This window comes from Pistacia vera, unplaced genomic scaffold (assembly GCF_008641045.1).
Source record: "Pistacia vera cultivar Batoury unplaced genomic scaffold, PisVer_v2 Contig69, whole genome shotgun sequence".
Taxonomy (NCBI): domain Eukaryota; kingdom Viridiplantae; phylum Streptophyta; class Magnoliopsida; order Sapindales; family Anacardiaceae; genus Pistacia; species Pistacia vera.
In genome coordinates, this window is record NW_022196545.1 from 25,002 (window position 1) to 46,787 (window position 21,786).

The 21,786-nt window shown below is 32.7% G+C and overlaps 5 protein-coding genes across 6 annotated transcripts; all 5 read left to right on the top strand.

Annotated features, from left to right (window-relative positions):
• The first annotated feature begins 1,263 nt into the window (after positions 1-1,263).
• LOC116113753 (stem 28 kDa glycoprotein-like) lies at positions 1,264-3,298 on the top strand. The gene is made up of 3 exons (XM_031399919.1): positions 1,264-1,762; positions 2,592-2,801; positions 2,897-3,298. Exons 1-3 carry the CDS (start codon positions 1,374-1,376, stop codon positions 3,072-3,074), a joined length of 777 nt encoding a protein of 258 aa, XP_031255779.1. The 5' UTR covers positions 1,264-1,373; the 3' UTR covers positions 3,075-3,298.
• Positions 3,299-4,505: 1,207 nt separating this feature from the next.
• On the top strand, positions 4,506-9,289 carry LOC116113745 (DNA-directed RNA polymerase III subunit RPC7-like). Of its 2 annotated transcripts, none has more exons than XM_031399908.1 (9): positions 4,506-4,680; positions 6,055-6,141; positions 6,240-6,360; positions 7,378-7,503; positions 7,589-7,639; positions 8,415-8,461; positions 8,649-8,771; positions 8,881-8,935; positions 9,027-9,289. In XM_031399908.1, exons 2-9 carry the CDS (start codon positions 6,055-6,057, stop codon positions 9,041-9,043), a joined length of 627 nt encoding a protein of 208 aa, XP_031255768.1. In that variant the 5' UTR covers positions 4,506-4,680; the 3' UTR covers positions 9,044-9,289. The 2 variants fall into 2 exon arrangements, with proteins under 2 accessions (XP_031255768.1, XP_031255769.1); XM_031399909.1 differs by lacking the exon at positions 4,506-4,680 and adding an exon at positions 4,756-5,359.
• Positions 9,290-9,762: 473 nt separating this feature from the next.
• LOC116113746 (acidic leucine-rich nuclear phosphoprotein 32 family member B-like) lies at positions 9,763-10,920 on the top strand. Its single transcript, XM_031399910.1, has 4 exons — positions 9,763-9,890; positions 10,078-10,200; positions 10,310-10,364; positions 10,456-10,920. Exons 1-4 carry the CDS (start codon positions 9,837-9,839, stop codon positions 10,470-10,472), a joined length of 249 nt encoding a protein of 82 aa, XP_031255770.1. The 5' UTR covers positions 9,763-9,836; the 3' UTR covers positions 10,473-10,920.
• A 715-nt stretch (positions 10,921-11,635) lies between these two features.
• Positions 11,636-14,048, top strand: LOC116113735 (profilin-4). The gene is made up of 3 exons (XM_031399896.1): positions 11,636-11,857; positions 12,672-12,809; positions 13,615-14,048. Exons 1-3 carry the CDS (start codon positions 11,735-11,737, stop codon positions 13,747-13,749), a joined length of 396 nt encoding a protein of 131 aa, XP_031255756.1. The 5' UTR covers positions 11,636-11,734; the 3' UTR covers positions 13,750-14,048.
• Positions 14,049-19,718: 5,670 nt separating this feature from the next.
• Positions 19,719-20,725, top strand: LOC116113748 (lisH domain-containing protein C1711.05-like). Its single transcript, XM_031399911.1, has 2 exons — positions 19,719-20,155; positions 20,365-20,725. Exons 1-2 carry the CDS (start codon positions 19,722-19,724, stop codon positions 20,657-20,659), a joined length of 729 nt encoding a protein of 242 aa, XP_031255771.1. The 5' UTR covers positions 19,719-19,721; the 3' UTR covers positions 20,660-20,725.
• The last annotated feature ends 1,061 nt before the right edge of the window (positions 20,726-21,786 follow it).

The window sequence follows — 21,786 nt, forward strand, 5'->3', positions numbered from 1 at the left end:
TGGGCTGATCGCTTCAGGATTCTCCCATGATGCATTCAACTAGTACTATAGTTACAAGTATTATCAATCATATATTTTTTTCTAGTCAACAAGCTCTATTGTTCGATATAAGTGCTTGTAATAATCTTGAATTTCTGATTTAACATTTGGTTCAGTGTATCCATCACTTTCATTTTACCTATTTTATTAGAAGCTCTGACTCTGAGAATGCTAGATTGCCTAAAAACAACTGTAGAAATATATAATGCAATTTGAGACTTTCGGCAAGGGTTAAAGAAGCTATAGCTTACTTTGGTATCTTGAAGGGCCAAAAGCCAACCACTTTAATTTACAGAGTCAATATGCATCACTAGAACACAAAGAGAAAAGAAAAAGAATCCACAAAAGAAAATTATTCTGCAATTGGATATATATGTTGTATGAACTGAAAGTGACACTGTGCTACAATTCAAAGCAACAGTGGATTCGTCATTGAAATTTGCCCCCACACAAGGACCAATTAGCAGTAACCACACCCTGATGATGCTTCGATACAAATTAAGCTGAGCATTTTCTTTTCTTCCTTTTGGATTAATGAAGAATCCTTCCTCGATGAAACGTTTTGGTTTTTGTTTTGTCATATCGAAATGAGGTTAACAAAAAGGACTGAGTTTTAGTTCTTCAACGTGAATTCTGCACAAATAATCATAAAAAATTTTAATTTTAAATTAAGTTTTTTAAAATCACACCTCTTGATCTTCAAAGTTAGCGTAATTTAAAGGATAAACACCGTCGTATCCATCAAATTAACAGATTACGTACTCTCACATGCATGATTAAATATGTTTTTCGATATATCCATCGACATAATCTAATTAATTAATCACATAAATGATTTAAAAAAACACCCACTGTCAGGGTGCCTATCTGACGATCTCAATTTGAACTTAATTTTGTATTACCCTCTTTTCTCGATATTCATTCTAATAATTGTCAGTTGTGAATTTGAAACTAAGAGAAATGACAAAGAAATTGTGAAAATTATCTTTCTTTTTCATGAGCTACTCTTCATATGCTCGAGACACTAATAGAAGTGAGTATTGAGATTTTTATCCAATCGATAACTCCAAAAATCCAAGAGATTAATTGAGATGTAGGAATCAGCCTAAACAAACCCAATGATAAAAAATTAAAAATACACCCCCAAAAGCTCCACTTCAAAGGATGAACATGCACTTTCCATTTTACTCATTCATCAATTTAGCAAGTTCTAGAAATTACAAAAAAGAGGTCATTGCACAAGAAAGAGGCTATAAAAAGGAGGCAAATTGGCAACAAATTGAAGTACCAACTCTCAAATATTTCCCTTCCCTACAAAAACAATATTATTGCCAATGTTCCCACTGCTCTTATTATTCCTAGCTACACTTGTAGCAACATCCCAGGCCCAGGGTGATCATATCGCTCATCAGATTCACCTTCTCCGGCCGCAATCCGGCGCCAGAAAAGACGATGTGCCGAGCTTGTCATGCGTGAGCTGGCGCCTTGCCGTGGAAACTAACAACATGGTCGGATGGAAAACAGTTCCAAAAGAGTGTGAAAACTACGTGGGGCATTACATGTTAGGTGACCAATACAGGAAAGATTCGGCCGTCGTTACTAATGAAGCTTACCTCTACGCTAAAAGCCTGAAACTCGGCGGCAAGGGCAAGGACGTTTGGATCTTTGACATAGATGAAACATCACTCTCTAATTTGCCTTATTATGCTAAGCATGGATTCGGGTACGTAATCATAAAATAATTCATTTAAGTTGAATTATTATTATTATTATTATTATACATTATCTCCTATATATTCCTTCACATCTAAGCCTAGAGTTGTTTACTGTTGTTTGAGATTATAACAATGTCAAACAATGATATTAAACTTGGAAAATACTCAAGACTCGGCATCGATAAGAATTCCGGGAAGTTGAGTGGTCAAGGATCAATTGTCCAAAACTTTAGCTATTATATACATTCTTTTTTTTTTTTTTTTAATTTCTTTACGTAGTTTCTATCAACTTTAAGAAATTAATTTAATTATCTTTACATGATTAAATTGTTTGATAGAGATTCTTTAGTGTATTACTCAAACGATCTTGAGTTCAAGTTTCTTTTCGGTTGTTAATATGAATAATCATTAAAACTCTTATCTAACCGATCATTTTAGGGTTCCGAGATTATTTAAGATGCATGTGAGCTGGCCTAGATATCCTGATTATTAAAAAAAAAAAAAAAAAGAAGTTTAAGAAATCATGTGAACCTCTATCATATATAGATATTATGCTGATATGTAAATCGGAAACAGAATTTGTTTTCCCATCATAAAGTGAAGAACATAATGAGTTCGATCGGGACCAGCCGTCAACCCTTTATGTATAGACAGCTAGCTAGGTTTGATGATAATCTCCCTATAAATTATGTGTGCTGCCTGTTCAACTACTTTCGGTTCATGGTAACATGCCGATACTGTTCTCCTCTGTAGCATCATGTGTTTTGTGTACTTTTTGTTCGCTTAGTATACAGAGGTTAGCACTTTGAGAATTTTCGGTTGTCTTTTTCCGTGCAGGGTGGAGCAATTTAACCATACATCGTCGAATGAATGGGTGAACACAGTGAAAGCACCAGCACTACCAGAGAGTTTGAAGCTGTACAAAAAGCTTTTATCACTTGGGATTAAGGTTGTCTTTCTCACTGGAAGACCAAATGACCAAAGAACAGTCACAACAACAAATTTAAAGAATGCTGGATACCACTCTTGGGAGAAACTCATCCTCAAGTAACCACTGCGCCATTCATCAAAACCTAAAGTTAATTACATTATAATTACAGGCCCTCATCAGATTTAATTACTGGTTTATTTTTTGGGTGCAGGGGATCATCTTATTCAGGAAAAACAGCAGTTGTGTACAAATCGACTGAAAGAAGAAAGCTTGAGAGGAATGGATATAGGGTGGTCGGAAACATTGGAGATCAATGGAGCGATCTCCTCGGCGGCCACTCTGGCAACCGGATGTTCAAGCTGCCTGATCCACTGTACTACATCAGCTAATTAAAATGCAGTTATATGCAAGAGCAATTTGTGGTTCCAAATTTGACTCTGCCATCAATCAAATAAATTTATTCAGGCACAATCAGTGGACAAGAAGAAAGATTGAGATTTCAGAGTTCATTAATTTGAATGTTTCAATAATATCGGAAGTACTTTTATTCCATTCATTTCTTATAACACAAATTCTCTTGCTGTTAGTCTTCAGTTCACCGTTAAAAATTTATTATATGATAGTGCTAATAAATATTTATCTAATTGTCCCTCTATCGTTAATTTTAACACCAAAAACTTATCGATAAAAGATTTATGTTATTACTATAAGTCCAATGTTCTTAAACTCAAACCAGGGTGTCATCTGGCCAAGGGGTCAGGTCCCAAATTGACCTGTTAAACCAACAACTTCCCAATGTCCCCATGATCCAATAAGTTTAAAATCTTAACAAATGCAACCCTGATAAATATCAATCCCTATAGGTTTGAAATCCAGCAAATACACCCTTACAACAATTAGGTTTTTGTTTTTCCCGACCAAATTTTGACTGATTTCGACGGCCACAATTCAATCTGATACCACCACCTGAACCACCTACCTCCACTCTATAAAACCCTTCTAACCCCGACACTTGGTAGCCTCCTATTCATCGGTTGTGACTTGTGACTCACATATATCTTGATTTTTCCAGCCAAATTCTAGCTGATTCTGAAAGTCAAAATCCGCATTATTGTTGTTCTCCCGGTTAGATACATATATGCTATGCTTTGTTTGATCATCTATTCAATTTTATTATTATCAATAGAAAGGAAAATTACATTTTTTATAATAATGAAGAGTTTAATATGTATGGGTTATATATATATATATTTTTTTTTTTTTATTTCACCAAGACTGAATATTAATATGTATAATTAATCTATTTGTAATTAAGAATCCATTAGTGAAGCAAAAAAGAATTAAGTATAGTTGATCATGTGATAATCACTAATAATGTAAATAAGAAGGAGATTTCACTATTCACTTTGTATTTTGTTAAGATTCTGAAATAAAAATATTTTTGAAATTGAACTGAGTTTCCCTCTTTTTTGTTACACATACGTGGGATATTAAGAACAGTACTAATTGATCTGATGGTAAAAAAGAAAAGAAAGTTCTATGAGTTTTTAAATTGGAATCTCTCCAAGCACTAATAGGGGTGGCTATTAAGACTCTTACCTGACTATCTATTATAGGATCCTAAAAATTAGTTAAAATATATGTAAACTGGTTTGAATCCTCCTGGTGATAAAATAAAATAAATTAATTAATTAATTAAAACAAAATAAGTGGGGTATTGAGTTGGGTTCACGGAGGTTTTTAAGTTTTAACTCGTTTGGGCTACCCATATGGTCCAACCCACCCACCTGAACTTATACTAAAAGCTATATTATATAAAAATAAATAAATTTAATCAGTTTAGTAAATAAATACGCCGCAAAATGTTCGGCTCAGGCCGCTGTTGAAACCACCGCAGACGTCGCAAGCCGCCGTCGCTGAAACTGGGCACCGGGCAACAGCAATTTGTCATTTGGCTCTCATCTTTTACGGTTTCCCAGTTTCCAAGGCTTTTAGGTATGAGTTTGCATTTTCATTAGGTATATGGATAATGCCTAGGTTTATACTTATAATCGGGTAGAAAACATCTGAGTTTATTCCGTCTATGTTAAAAGTTAATTGGGCCACAATAACTGTTTGATAAAATGTCTCAATGGAGTTGGTTTCTGAAAGCTGACTTAATTACTTCGGTAGAATCTTAGAGTGGGTTTGTACAAGTGAGAAGCACTTCTGGAGAAGCTTGGTGCCCAGTTAGAAATCATTGCTTTAATCAAGTATTGATAATTGATAATGGTAATTGTTTTTCAAATGTCATATCTGAGAAGAGTTTGTTGCCGTTGTGCTTTTATGGGATTATACTGGTATTGTGGTAGTTTTGAAGTAGATAAAATGGTGAATGCAGCGCGCTTGTTTAAATTAGCTATTTATTGTGATCAATTGATAAAAGTTACCCCGCTTAAATTGACAGAAGTTAGTGAAGTCTAGCTATTTGAAGGGCGAAGAAAAACCCCATATGAAGAACAACTAAAATAAAATAAATAAATAAAAATCTAGCCAATACATTACCATCTTCTTTAATTCCAAAACCCAAAGTAGTTTAGCTTGCCGAGCACAATTACAAAAATCAGGACCAAATCTAGAAACCCAGCTCTGGTGACGGCCAGCTCCAACGAGGAGTAGACCAGCGATTCCATAGGTGAAGATTGTGGTGGCTTTTTATCTTAAATATTTGTTTTGTCCTCTGTTTGATTGTATTATGTGGTGGTTTTTTTCTTATCTTGCATTAGTTTCTGATTTTGATATTTTCTTGTTGTTTTATGTCATGTTGTTAATCACAGTGATTTGATATAATTTTCTTTTATTGTTCTGTGTTTTTAATCTAAACTAGTAAAGTAATTTTTATTTAGATTTGTAGTTTCATTTTTGTTAGTTTATAACTTGAAATTTTTATTGCTTGTGTTAGATTCCTAATGCGTTTTGATTCAGATTGTTAACTTATTTTTGTTTTACTCACGTAACAGGGTAAAGAATTAATTATATTTAAGATTTCATTTCAAGAGTTAAATCGCACTAGTCCATCAATTTGAAAAGGTTAAGTGCCATTTTTTGAAAATAGTTGAGCTCAGTGTTCTGATGTATGTCTGAGTAAATACCCTCATTACAGTGGCTGACTGTCAGTGTTTGATAAAGAATCAAAATCCACTTATTGAGTTGATTTCCTTCAACCCCTTTTCGTTTTTACATTTTTTTTTTTTTCTTTTTATGTTAAAGAAATTATAAGTTGATGAGTGATTTATACCAATTTTTTAGCATATTTAAAGGCCTTAAATTTGCTTGTGAAACAAATAAAACAAATAAATCTAACTTTTTTTTTTTTTTTTTGTCTTTTAGATGGCTTATAGAGGGCGTGGACGTGGTCGCGGGTTTGGAGGTGGTGGCTTTAGCTATGCTAAACAAGAAGTTTTTGAACTCTTTCCTGTTAGTATAAATCTCATTCTTTCTTTTCTTTTTTCTTTTTTTAATTATTTTCTTGACTTAATTAAATTTTAAGTGAAAATTTTCATTGTGCAATGCAGGATATTGAATTACCTAATAGCAAAAATGTGCCAGTGGACAAGAACTTAATCATTTGGAATTCAAGGCTGCTGAATTATTGGAAGTCTTCTCCTTACTATCTTGAAGAAAATGTTGAAAAGAGTGAGTATTAAGTTATTCAAGTACTGTTTTTTTCATGTTTTATGACTAATAAAGCTGAGAAACTAATAAGGAAAAAGAAAGAAAAATATAAGTGGGAATTCAATATCAATAGCACGGTTCTTAATTTTTCATCGAAATGAAGTAGCAAAGTCGTAGAGGAAGATCCTATTCTAACATAGCTGATTTTTTGTGCTAATTGTACATTGCTGTCCGGGATAGTCTGAGAGCTTGATCAAAGAAGCATTTTGTTTAAATAAATAAATAGGTGGTAATTGTTTAAAGTTTTGGATAATAAGTTATTGCAACTAGATTTTTTTATCACCTACTATAACCACCATTATGTTGTCATTGCCATCAGCATTTCAATGCATGGGCAGGTAATGCTAATAGCTTATGCCTTTTGCCTCAACCCACAATACTGTAGGCATTGATAATCATAAAGGCCCCAGGTGTTCCAATTGAAGAAAATTGCTTTGAGAAATTTCTTCCCAGCCTGTTTTTCTTGATGTCATCTATATGTCCTGTGTGAGTGGTTTGTGTCTGTCTTCTTCGCTACTTTTTCTGTAAACTGAGACTTGTTCAGAAGAAGCAGCAAGTGAAGTAGTAACAGAAATGATGTTCTGGGCTCAATTTGAGGAAAGATGTTTAGGCATTGGATATTCTACTTCTGCTACGAATGTGCACAGAGCTATATTTGTATGCAATTCAGAAGAGACCATATCAGTAGTTGTCTCACCGTGCTGAAATTGGCTTTATTCCACAAAATTATGCACTGATTTTGGTTACTTATTTTGACTGATTGGAAACCTTACTTGTTATACTTGCTGCTGTTTTTGTCACTTTTCTTCTCTTACAATATTCATATAGTATATTGTTTAGTTCAATCCTGTAGATTTTGTTGTCTAGTTTCTGACATGCAAGTCTGTATTAGTAAATTTGCAAGATATCTAGTTACTCGCATTAAACTTTTGTATTAACTTGTTGCAATTTTACTTTTTTCATGATGTGCGATATCAGATAGCCAAAGCATGGACATAGAAAGATTTTCTGACTTGAATAAGCCAAGGACCTCAACAACTCGTGATTCAATTGACCAAATTCTACAGCTCACAGCAAATAATTTTCCTCAAGAACTGATCAAAGGTTGGCAATCTATGATTTGTGAAAATATTGTAGTATTCATGAGAATAACTTTAGAGATTTATCTGATGGTGCAATGAAATTTTAGGTTCAAGGGGACAGCGGAGCTCAAAAAGAGTGCGATGGAAGACAGATGCAGGTTTGAAGAGATAAAACGCTTAGCTTCAATTTTTTTTTCCTTTTTTTTATTTTGTTTCAAAAAGGTGTATCTCTATGTCATATGTCCAATGCATCTTTACTGGTTAGGCGAGAATTCAGATTTGAAATTTTCTTTTGTGCAAGAGCCATTTGATCTACTATAACTGCAGGTTGTACACACAGTAGGATAGATATTGAAAATCAGCTAATAGTAGTTGTGATTGTTGGCTGTCTCAATTATTAATCTTAAAAACATTATTGAGTAAATTAATATAAGAATAACTCACATCAGAGTTCTAGATTTGCAGTCATCAGATCGTCTTTGTATTAATATTTTGGATACTATTACCAAGCCATCTGTATTCTACCATATCTCGTGTTTTGTACGTTAAGAACTCGTATTGTTGACTTCATTTCTGAAGCTCATAACTTGTTTTTCACCGAGTGTCTATGTTTAGATGGACTGGAAAAGTATTTTCAAATCCACAGACAGCAGTAACAGTACCTATTATTTCTTAAGTAGAAATTGGTGTTATGTGTTCATGACATACGATTCAATAGACTGGTGTACCTCGGTGGGGTTTCCCAATTACTAAGTGTCCTTGAGATCTTTTTTTTCCAATGAGAAATTCCTTGTCATAATGATAAATTGAATCTTCTCATTCTTTTTCCTTTCTTGAATCAAAACTAGAAATGCATTGTTTGTTATCAACACTGTCTTATAATCTTAAGCCTTCAAAGATCTAGTTAAACTGACTTAGCTGTTCATATGACAGGCCTGCAGAGGTTAGATCTCTTTGAAAAACTTGAACAGAAAAATAAGGTAAACTTTCCTAGCATCAATAACTTTTCTGCCAATTATTTGTTCAATTGTTTCTTGTGGCTTGCGCAATAGTTTTGTGAAAAACTCATTAGAAAAGCTTATATCTCTTCTATCGATTTTTTTTCCCTAAAGGAGGTATATGACCTTTTCTCTAAGTCCATGTTGGTGATTTATTCATTTTCTTTAGGGTGAAGAGGAAAAAGATGAAAAGGAAAAGAAAGAAGGCGAAGACAAGGACGAGGACGAAGATGATGAAGAAGCAGCCGGAGAAGCTGATGAAGAATTCAGTGATGATGGAGATTATAATCAGGTCTCCTTAAGAACTTTGGATTTTTCTTCTTGTTCATATGGGACATTGCTTCCTCACTCACTTGTACCCTAGGAAAATAAGAATATCTAATGCTCTTACATCCTTGCAGAATGTTGATTTTGATGACGATGAAGATGATTTTAACATGGACGATGGGAATGATGGTAAGTGTCTTCTCTTCAATGGGACCCTGAGTTGCTACATGCATTTTAGAACCTGGCAACTTCAGGTGTTAAGAGTTTTCTGATCTTGCAGATGAAGCAACATACTAACTGCTATGTGGTAAATTTTTGCCTGCCCTGATCTTCCAACCATCTCTTCTAGCTGCAAATTCTGCAGAAAGAATGATGTGGCTTGTTTTGTCACAGCCACCTTGTAAATTTACTGCAAGAAATTTTGGTAAAAGCTTAATGCTTTGAGTAGGAGGATTTTTACATTATTCTTCAAATTTACGGTCTAGCAAATTGAATCATGGCCTTAGTTCAGAGCTTGCGTATTATCAGTATGCGTAAAATTCATGCAGTNTGTCTCAATTATTAATCTTAAAAACATTATTGAGTAAACTAATATAAGAATAACTCACATCAGAGTTCTAGATTTGCAGTCATCAGATCGTTTTTGTATTAATATTTTGGATACTATTACCAAGCCATCTGTATTCTACCATATCTCGTGTTTTGTATGTTAAGAACTCGTATTGTTGACTTCATTTCTGAAGCTCATAACTTGTTTTTCACCGAGTGTCTATGTTTAGATGGACTGGAAAAGTATTTTCAAATCCACAGACAGCAGTAACGGTACCTATTATTTCTTAAGTAGAAATTGGTGTTATGTGTTCATCACATACGATTCAATAGACTGGTGTACCTCGGTGGGGTTTCCCAATTACTAAGTGTCCTTGAGATCTTTTTTTGCCAATGAGAAATTCCTTGTCATAATGATAAATTGAATCTTCTCATTCTTTTTCCTTTCTTGAATCAAAACTAGAAATGCATTGTTTGTTATCAACACTGTCTTACAATCTTAAGCCTTCAAAGATCTAGTTAAACTGATTTAGCTGTTCATATGACAGGCCTGCAGAGGTTAGATCTCTTTGAAAAACTTGAACAGAAAAATAAGGTAAACTTTCCTAGCATCAATAACTTTTCTGCCAATTATTTGTTCAATTGTTTCTTGTGGCTTGCGCAATAGTTTTGTGAAAAACTCATTAGAAAAGCTTATATCTCTTCTATCGATTTTTTTTCCCTAAAGGAGGTATATGACCTTTTCTCTAAGTCCATGTTGGTGATTTATTCATTTTCTTTAGGGTGAAGAGGAAAAAGATGAAAAGGAAAAGAAAGAAGGCGAAGACAAGGACGAGGACGAAGATGATGAAGAAGCAGCCGGAGAAGCTGATGAAGAATTCAGTGATGATGGAGATTATAATCAGGTCTCCTTAAGAACTTTGGATTTTTCTTCTTGTTCATATGGGACATTGCTTCCTCACTCACTTGTACCCTAGGAAAATAAGAATATCTAATGCTCTTACATCCTTGCAGAATGTTGATTTTGATGACGATGAAGATGATTTTAACATGGACGATGGGAACGATGGTAAGTGTCTTCTCTTCAATGGCACACTGAGTTGCTACATGCATTTTAGAATCTGGCAACTTCAGGTGCTAAGAGTTTTATGATCTTGCAGATGAAGCAACATACTAACTGCTATGTGGTAAATTTTTGCCTGCCCTGATCCTCCAACCATCTCTCTTGCTGCAAATTCTGCAGATAGAATGATGTGGCTTGTTTTGTCACAGCCACCTTGTAAATTTACTGCAAGAAATTTTGGTAAAAGCTTAATGCTTTGAGTAGGAGGATTTTTACATTATTCTTCAAATTTACGGTCTAGCAAATTGAATCATGGCCTTAGTTCAGAGCTTGCGTATTATCAGTATGCGTAAAATTCATGCAGTTTATTGCCTTTTTTTACGCTGATGTCGATATATATATATATATATATATATATAGCAACGATGAACTTGTAATATTAAACGATAGGTTTGTAAGTTTCAACGACTTAATTTTTCGTTGAATGTTGTCATATTGAATATCATATCAAAGTAGCAATTGTTACAAGAGGTAAGTCCATCAATTTACGATGCAAGGTTATGAGAATGGAAATAAATTTCGTTAATGTTAATGTTCCATCTATCCATCAGTGGGTAGTTCATATGGTTAGGACAAATTGAGGATAGTATGTATAGGTATACAGTCTCAGGTTTTATTCTCCATTTGAGTATCGACGATATAAGTAGAGGGTTGTAACGATAGGTTATTGTATTAGACTCCTTTAAAGATTAGTTGAAATATACGTAAACTGGTGCAGATACCTTGGTTAAAAAAAGATGTGCTATCTAATATTATAAATATAATGTTGATACTACAAATTTATCATTTCATAATTAATTTTTATACAAGTTAAATTTACTTTTATTAACAACACCTATGCTATAATTTTGTATTGACATTTCGAGTCAAAAAAAAAAAAAAAAAAAACTATTAAAGAGATATAAGAACTCATCTTCAATAGTGATTTTATTTAAAGTACGGGTCACGGACTCACGGGTGGATAGTAAGATGGTTTTGGTTTCACAAATGGAATATAAGATCGAAGCATCTGATAATTCCTCAATTGTAACATATAAACTGAATATTTACGACCACGTGTTCACTTTTGTTTTTCCCCTTAAACGAAGGCCGAACGTGAACGGCACTCATTCAATCATGTTATAATGTACGGTTAAGATTACATCACCACCATCATCACTCATAATCCGTCACTGGACCCCACCAAACACACACAAAAATAACTATAAATACCTCTCTCCTTCGAACGGAAACAACTCAAACAAACAACGAAACCGGAAAAAATTTCCCAAGAAAAAACAAAGCTTGATCCAACTGTGAGGATTTGATCGGTAAAAATGTCTTGGCAAACGTACGTTGATGAGCATCTAATGTGCGATATCGAAGGCCAGCATCTCACCTCCGCCGCGATCATCGGCCTCGACGGCAGCGTTTGGGCGCAGAGCGCCAACTTCCCTAAGGTCTTAGATTCTCTCTGTTTCGATCTGTTTTGTTTGAATTATTTGATTTTCTTAATTTATTAATTAATTACTTTACACTGACTGGATCTGATAGGTTCAGTTTTCTTTTAAATATATTAGAGGATCTGTTTATTTGGCTTATTAATATTTTATTTGGATTTTTAAAAAAAAAAAAAAAATCATGCTGACAATGCTTGATGATATATATTTATGTATTTAAATCGCGTAATTTGTGCTAATTTTTTATTAGCGTTTACGTTTCATGAGAATTTACTTGTAAAGTTATTGTATCTGATCGTAAGAAATGAAAGTTTTTAAAGGCTTAAAACAAATGATTGAACCGTTTGAAAATAAATTGATATGTGCATATGTGATGGTTGTTCTGTTGAAAATTGAAATGATGTTAAAATGTACGTTAATTTATTATATTATGTTAGCTGGTATCAGGGGCGGATCCAGGCTAGTGGCCCACTCTCAAATTTTTTTTTTTTTTTTTTTAAATACTACTATATATAATTTTTAGATTTTAACCCATCTTAACAAAAATATTAATGGACAAAAATATTAATATATAATTAGTTTTTATTTTGACTCACCCTAACAGAAATTTCTGGATCCACTAATATCTGGTATACACTATACAGCAGTCTGACGAATGCTGAGGAAAACTTGTGATTTTATGATGATCAGATTGTGATTCAATTTTAGTCTTGAGTCAGGAAGTGACTGTGATAGAAGCCTGTTTTTCGGGTTTAATATATTGCTAAACGTGAGTGTTATTTTAGGTTTTGATTGTTTGCTGGGTTGTCTGCAGTTCAAGCCTGAAGAGATCACTGCTATCAATAAAGATTTTGATGAACCTGGTTCTCTTGCCCCGACCGGGCTGCACCTAGGTGGCACTAAGTACATGGTTATCCAGGGTGAGCCTGGCGCTGTGATTCGTGGAAAGAAGGTTCGTTTTATTGTGCTATTATTTGTTTCATTATTAGACAATCACCTAATGCTCAAGGATTTATCATAGATGTGGTATGAAATTTCTGATAAAGTTTTATATGTTTACAATTGTCAAATATGATAGTCATATACCTGTTGCAATTTTTGAATTATACAGTTGTTAGAATCTCACGCTGTCCAATTTGATGCTTTCATGAAATTTTAACTACTAATTTAAGACTTTATTGTTGTGGATCGTATACTTTAGGACCAGGCATGTTTTTGAAAAAACAATAATAAAGTTTCCATGGGTATGACTGTGGGACCTCCTTTAGGAGCCTTAATTGCATTTGGACAGATTTTCATAGTCCTTATTGATGAAAGTTACTTGGCATCCGAGAACACAAATCAAATGGATGACAGATAGATTGCCTATGCTTTTCCTTTTAATATCCTTTATTGTACGAAGAGATAAATCATTCATTTCTTTTTGTGGGTACACTTGATAGACCTAATTATGTTCTAAGATCCTTTTCATTTGCCCTTCGATGATGAAATATGAACATTCAGTCTCTGCCTTTCAGCTTCTCCATGTGGCTGGACCCATCTAACCAGTGAGGATTGAATCCTAAGTTTCCTTCAAACTAGATTTCTTATGGATGGCGTCCTTTCAATCACATCAAAAAAAGAATCATAACATTATCTTATTGTGGATAATTGAGAACTAAGAAACAATTTGGACATATTGTTTTACTGTGATCAGTAATTTTAACTCCAGAATCATTGAAGATGTTATTCATAATCTTCCATCATTCATTTTGCAGGGACCTGGTGGTATCACTGTGAAGAAAACCGCTCAAGCTCTGATATTTGGGATATACGATGAACCATTGACTCCAGGACAGTGTAACATGATCGTTGAGAGGTTGGGAGATTACCTCATTGATCAAGGCCTGTAGATCCCCCCAAGACAACTCCATAAGGTTTCCATATATTGCTATTTGGTTTCTGGGTTTGCCTCTTCTTCCATATTGCGGTGATGAAATGGCACTATAATTGTTGCTCGATAAATAAGTGTGTGGGGACAAGAGTGATTCTTTTTGGTTTTTTAGGTTTTTTTTTTTTTTTTTTTTATAATTTTTTCTACTCAAATCCTCCATGTGTCCGTAATTTATGTGTATTGCAGTTTGAACTTTGAAGTATTCGAGTGTCTGGATATTGCTGATATTATTATATGGTGAGAATTATTTTTGAGTCATTAATGTAGGCTGGATTGCTTGGTCTGTTTTATTACTGGATTTGGATGTGAAATTTTTTATTGAAAATAAAATAAAATATTTGATTATAAATAATGTTTGCAGAAATAAGTAATCAAACAACCCAAACTAATGGTTGTCAGCTGAACTCTGAATATAATGATAAATTTATTATTATTTATATGTCTTCTTAGAAAATTTAGGAAAAAAAAATCAAAACAATAAAATTGAAAAACATCATAATATAAGTTCTATTTTTAAACAATGAAACTGCATTTGGATTGTGCGTGACCTTGTAACGGTGCAGTAAGTTGGCGTTGACGGTGAAATAATATAATGGCGAAGTAATATTAGTCAACTAACGGTGAAGTAACATAACAATAAATAGAATATTTAACGGCTTAGGGCATCTCCAACCCACGCCATTTGGTGTTTTTACACCAAAATGGCGTGGGTTGATGCTCCAACCTACTCCAAGGCCTCACGTCATTTTGGCGTCACGTCATTTTGGTGCAGCACTGTAGTGCCACGCCAAAATGGTGGGGCGCTTTAGCGTGGGTTGGAGATGCCCTAAGCCGTTAAAAATATTTCTATTTATCGTTTATGTTACTTCACCATGGCGTGGTATTATAGCGGAATAATTTTTTTTTTTTTATTTTTGTTAAGTTAATTTGGGTATTAAATTTATACCAAATTTGATTATTTGTATTTAATTTAATTTGATTATTATTATATAATAAATTCATAATAATGTATAATTCAAAAAATGATGAAAAATTAAAAATAGACTTTATTCAATGCAAATATTAAACTACAATAACTCAAAAAAAAATTAACACTAATTTAAAAACATTAAAATTAAAAAAAATACAACATAAACTAAAATAACAATTTAGTATTCCGGTAGATTAATTCCGGATCCAGGATAAACGTAATGTTGATGCATCGATTGAGAATTAGATGGAAGCGCCAACTCCTGAAGTTGAAATTGTCGCAGATGAGAATGTCCGATTTCAAAATTTTCTTGCTCGACATAAACAAATCAAGGATACAGAGGCTCACTATACTCTTCGAAATGCATTAATTGATCATTTGTGGGAAGAACATACTAATTCGGAAAATTAAATTACTATCAATATGAAAGTTTACTTTTGTGTTGTTGTTGTTTTTTTTTTTTTTTTTATCATTTTAGATTATATGTAATGTTTTTCTATATTAAATATAATATTTATTTGATTAAATAAATACTTAATTTTATTAAATTAGTATAATTTTCAAAATAATTATTATTTAATAAAAATATCATTCTCAATATTTAATTAATATGTACAAAAATAATAAGTAAAATAGATTAATTGTTGATTATTACAATAAAAGAAAAAAAGAATATGTTAAGGAATATTTTTCTTGATGTAATATTTGGTGTTGTGGGTTAGAGATAGAATAGTATTTTACACCAAAATTTACATCAATTTAATATAAAATTACATCAAATTAGTGCAATGGGTCAGAGATGGTCTTAGAGACATTAATAAATGGTAACAGAAATCAAAGTTAGTTAGCGGTGACAGCTTAACGAAGTTAGTAAACAGTACGGTAAGTAGACGTAACTTACCGGGAAGTGAAGGAGACATTACTTGACGGTTACTATATATTAAAAGGAACAGCACCGATGTTTAATTGACCATGATAATGATGAATAAAATCAACGTTACTCCATTGTGAGGTTGAAGTAAGGTTACAGTGAAAGGGAAATATGAGAAGGCCCATAATGGGCCAGATTTTGGGCTTCCAATCCATTTATTAGTTTTTAAGGTTAAACCCTAATCCTAATTTCATTGAATTGGATTCATTATCAACTCTATTTATTATTTACTATGAATTAAAAAAATATTATGGACATTTTATGATTTATTTTTTATTATATTATATAACCCAATTTTTTGCCCATTGTATTCTCCGTGGTGGCAAATTAGATACAATCAATTTGAGATGATATTTTGACTTGATCCAATCAATATTCAACATAAAGCAAAGTCTCTTTCATTGAATATTATTTAATTTTCGGTATGATAAAATTAAGGGTTTTAATATGTGGCCATAAATAAGAGGTCCGTCTTTAAATATCATGTGAACTTGTGGTGGTTAGTGTGTCCATCGAATTCTGCATTTTAGATTAAGCGTAAACAACCTTTTCCCACCCAAGGTTTGCCTTAAAAGACTTTTTCCACTAAAAAAGTTTTAAAATATCACTTTCTCACCCAAAGTTTAATTTTTGTTAATACCTAAAATACACTTCATTTTTTCAACTGACATTCAACAAGTTACTAGGAGCCAGGGTAAAAAAGGTTTTGTAAAATGGAAGACAGTGGATCGAATGATGGTAACAAATCGAATATTCACCACTAGAATCAGTTAGAAATCAGCTAAAAACAGTAAATGCTAGTTTTGCAGTGACTAGCAATCAATAAGAACTCAGATGCTAGAGTGAGACAAGTTTTGCAGAAAAGAAACCAAAGGTTCAAATGGTGGCAAAGAAAAGTATTTTCGCCATCGGAATCAGCTTTGGGTATTAATAAAATATAAACTTTGGGTGAAAAAGTGATATTTTAAAACTTTTTGGGTGGGAAAATGTATTAAGGCAAACCTTGGGTGGGAAAAAGTCGATTACTCTTTAGAGACTTATACCAAACCTTTTTCTTTGCTTTTGTATTTTGGGCATGGTGGGCTGAACCCAAGTCAACTTGCATCCTTATCCTCAGTTGAGAAATTTTGAAACCTTGGATTAGACAAATAATTATCTAAAGAATTAAGGAATTGAAGATAATGGAGTATCAACTTTTGACCATCATGTTTCCCATTAGGGAACTTGATAATGGAGAAAATTTTCATTTTCTTGTTGAAGGATAATGCTCATTGATATTGATATTGACATTTATATTGATGTTCTATTTTGAAAAACTCTTCATAATCTTCCTACTATGGGTAACCCTTTAATATAAGTCATCAATTAGCAATAAATAATGTTTGAACCAAAGGCCAAAAGGAGGAAAAATTCATGCTTGATCAATGTTCAAAACAAATACATGAGATTTTTCGTAGGATTCTTGTTCAGGTAGATTACCCAAATTCTGTTCTTATAATAATCTAAAGTGACAAAATATTACACGCTCAAGCTATCAGCGTATCCTTATAGATTTAGTTTAATTTTACTTTACTAATTTATAATGTAATATATTTATATATTAATCAAGCCCTTGTGTGAATAAACTACCTCTGAGTGGCCGACTAGTTTGATAGGGATTTTTTGGGTGTATTACTCAAGAGGTCATGAATTCGAATCCCTCATTATGTGCTAATAATGGTAGTCACTGAAGCTCTCACCCAGCCGATAGTTTTAGGGTCTTGGGGGATTATTTGAGGTGCGCATAAGCTAACCCGAACACTAGGGGTGTTGAAAAAAAATGCAAAAACCAAACCAGTAACCAAACCAAAAAAACAGTTCGGTTACGGTTTAAAGAATTTAAAAAAATGGATTTTAGGTTCGGTCTTCGGTTCAGGTAAAAATGAAAACCGGTTAACCGAAACTGGTTTTTTGAACCGGTTTACTAAATATATATATATATATAATAAATAATAATAATAATAATCTTAATCCCTAAATTTGCACAATTTCTTTTGTTGTTTTCCATTGGGACTTATTTAGTTATTTTGTTGTTTTATTATGGACGTTTCATTACGGACTTTTATTTTTGTTTAATTTCGGACTTTTATTTATATCAATTTTTAAGGTATTGTTAGTTGTTGTCAATGGATATATATGAATGATTAATTTTATTTGGATATGTATTGTTGATGTTTGCAATTTAATTTATGAAAAATTAAAAAAAAAAGTTTTATCCAATAAAAAGGGGAAAACCGTTCAAAACCGATTCATCGGTTTTTTCAAAGTAGTTAATTGGTTTTTCGGTTAATAGAAAAACCGATTTTTCCCCCAAACCGGTTCGGTTTCAGTTCAGGAAAATTCCTTAACCGAAAAACCGGTTCGTTTCAAGAAAGCGGTTAACCGTGCCGAACACCCCTGATCATAAAAAAAAAATATAAAAAAAAAACCAACAACAACTCTTGTGAATATCAATCAAAGGTGAGCGTCCAGTCATTAACTTCTTGATCTAGGCTCAAAGTATTAACATACATATTCACAAGAACGTAACCACACTATAGCATATAGGTTCAATTGAACCCACTCAAATTTTTAAAATAGAAAAAGGGTTTATATTTTATAGTATTTAAACAATTTTGACCCATTTAATTTCATATTGAACCCACTCAAACTTCCAAAAAAATCAAAAAAATTGCAAATGTTTTATATTTTATAATATTTACAATGTTGACCCCACATTTTTTTTTTTTTTTTTGTAAATTTATCAACGTACATCCTTACATATTAATTATATCCATCTTTAAATATCATTTACCTTTTTTATTTTCCATAAGAATACATCCTCAATATATTACGTGAAGAAAATGTTATTGGATGAATATAATAATCTAAGGGGGTTGGTATTATTATATGGACAACAAAATATTCTGTCTATACCAATAGTTGAAATGTAGAAGAAGTATTTGATAAGATTTTGACAAAAGAAGGTGATGATCATTTTATTTAAAATTAAAATTAAAATTAAAAAATAAAAAGAAGAAGGGTGATGTGTGGGTAATAGATGGTGACTCAAAATGGATGGCTTCAAACTTCAAAGCTATAGAGCTTATCCTTTTGTTTTAGTACAAACGCAACGCAAAGGTCAAGCAACCATGAAGATAATGTCGAATCTCTAGGATAAGGCCATCATTTAAATATGGCTAAAAGATTACTCTATTTGAAAGGGACCTCCTTAAATGCATCAATTTTCTATTCTACCCACATCACCACATGTACCAATTAGGATGCTCTTATACTTTTATCTTTGTTGAATTTTAAGAATTTTTATGACATTTAAATATTTTATTGACACGTAAATTTGATCTAATTAGTGATATATTTACGTTGTATAAGATGATACATTATTTGAAATAAGAAATTTAAACTCTCATTTCGAACATATAGTACTGGTTGAACATAATTAATATCTATGTATAATTAAGATTGTTTGAAATGTTAAAATGATGCCAACCCAGAGGAAACAAAATTTTTTAACTGTTTGGAAAGATTTTTAATTGTATTAGACAAAGGATATTAGTTATAAATATTGTAAAAATTAACCCCAAATGGTTGGCCTGACGGTCAAGAGATTTGCTTCTTTCATTGACTTCTTAAATTCGAACTTTGGGGGTTACATATCATATTTGTTGTTTATCTTGAAACATTAAGCTTGTAGGGTATTCAATGGACTCCAAGAATTAATCAAGATACGTATAAACTGAGCCGAACACTCTGGTCATCAAAACAAAAAAAATTGTGGAAATTAAAGCTTGTTAAATGTATTAATTAATTGAATAGTCTACCTTATTATATCACAAAGACTCCATGTTACATGTGGTGGGCGGTGACACATCCTGTCAAAAAGCATGGAAACTCCATGTGTTAAGGTGTGATGGAAGCATTTCCTTAGAAAATGACCAACCTAATCCATGTACACTTTATGCATATCATTTTCTTGTGTATATATAACTCAATGAACTCCAACAAAAGTCCTATATGTGTTAATGATCTTCAAAAAACCCTTCTTTCTTCTCAAGGTATCATTTCATTTTTTGATGCTCCATTAATGGCTTCCAAAGGTGAGCAAAATTTGCTGCAAGCTCCATGCTTCATAGGGCTGCATGATGATGATAATAATAATAACAAGAAGAAGCATGCAATTGCAAAACAAGAAGATCATAATTGGATGATCATGCATAGAGATGATGATGATCATGAAGATGCCTACACTAACATGTCTTCTTCTTCTTCTTCTTCATCCCTTGGAGATTCAAGTATAACTAATTCCCATGGATCAACATCTTCTTCGGACTTGGTTGATGATGCTTCTTCTTCAAACTCTTCTTCAAATTCTAATAATGGACCTTTGTTTGAATTCTCAGACCTCATGGCTCAACTCCCCATCAAGTAAGTAATCTAAACAGTTCTCTAGCTCATTTATGTGTTCTTGAATTATATATATAAACCCTTTTCGTAGGCACTAATTAGTTCAACTGGTTAGATCCATAGGGATTATACAAGAGGTGATACCTGCTTAGGTTTAGTTCATAGTTTGACGCTTGAAAAAGTTTTAAAAGAACTATTTATGCTAAAGAGTGATTGTTTTGTATATGCAGGAGAGGGCTTTCTAAATTTTTCCAAGGGAAGTCACAGTCTTTCACATCTCTGTCCAGAGTGAAGAGCATAGAAGACTTGGCAAAGAAAGAGAGTCCTTACAGAAAGAAAATGAAGACATGTAAAAGTTATGCCGGTGGATTGGATAGTCATAAATCATATGTTCTTGATCCAAAGGCCACCATATCAAAGAAATCTTCAAGAAGTTCTTATTCTTCTTTATCTTTTCCTGGTAGAAGAATCTCCTTTCTAGCTAATAGTAGGCCTCCTCCAGCTCCTGTACAAAAGCACTTTTGATTATTGTGATCTGTAAACTTATCAAACCAATCCCAGTTGAATGATTTGATTCACCATATACACAAATATTTGAGAGCAATTAATGTTATGAGTGTTACAAATTTTCTGATAAAGGTTTCTGATAGTTTATGAGAATATCCTATCATGAAAGGGAAAAGGAAAGATTCTAAATATATTTAATGGCTCTAAAATCTTTGAACATATCCAGGCTTTGCTAAAGCTAGAATATTGATTATTATCCACTCTTATCTTTCCAAATTAAATAAGTAATCCACTCATGTACAAAAACCTATAGTTATTCTTACCATGTTTTAATACTCTAAAGTTTAAGGCATCCAATTCTGTGGTCAAGGAATTTTCTATTTATGTCATATGGTTCTCAAATCCAAGCTATAATAAAATATGTCATGCCATATACGGGCTCCCTTCAATCATTTGAAGCATATTTGATGGAGGATATTTTGATCTTGGTGTTATAATGTTTATCTATTATCTTGAAATGGCTTCAATAGATAGAAGTCAAAAAGGCAAAATACCCATCCTTGGTTAGCCTGGATGGTTAAGGCGAATTGGAAATAGTGTAGATAGACGCATAGTCTCAAGTTCAATTCTCCGTCTGAGCATCCGCAATTTAAGTTGGGGACCGTAACGGTAGGTTGTTGTGCTAGTCTCTCCCAAAGATTAGTCGATAGAAGTATACGTAAATTGGCCCGAATACCTTGGTTACAAAAGAAAAAAATTGTTTTTTAAGAGAAAAGTTCATAGTATCATTGAATTAATTCAATTTAGAATTCTTTAATGTGATCATTAATTTATCCTAGGATAATTTAAGAAATATTTAGCCACCCAAAAAGTCAATCAAGCACTTGGAAAGAAAGGGGAATGAGTAATAATCTTGTTTTTCAAGATAATATAGGATTTAAAGCAAATATGAATCAGAGAGCATTTCCAAAAACCATGTTCCCCAATATCAACTTTATTAAATAACACCTGAAACTGTGTTCTAGCATATGGAATTTAATAAAAGCACACCCAAAATCCATGTTCTTTTTAGCTTTAAATAACACCTTAAACAATGTTGTCTTCCACCTTGTCTCAATACTTTTAACATTGTCATCTCTTTTCAA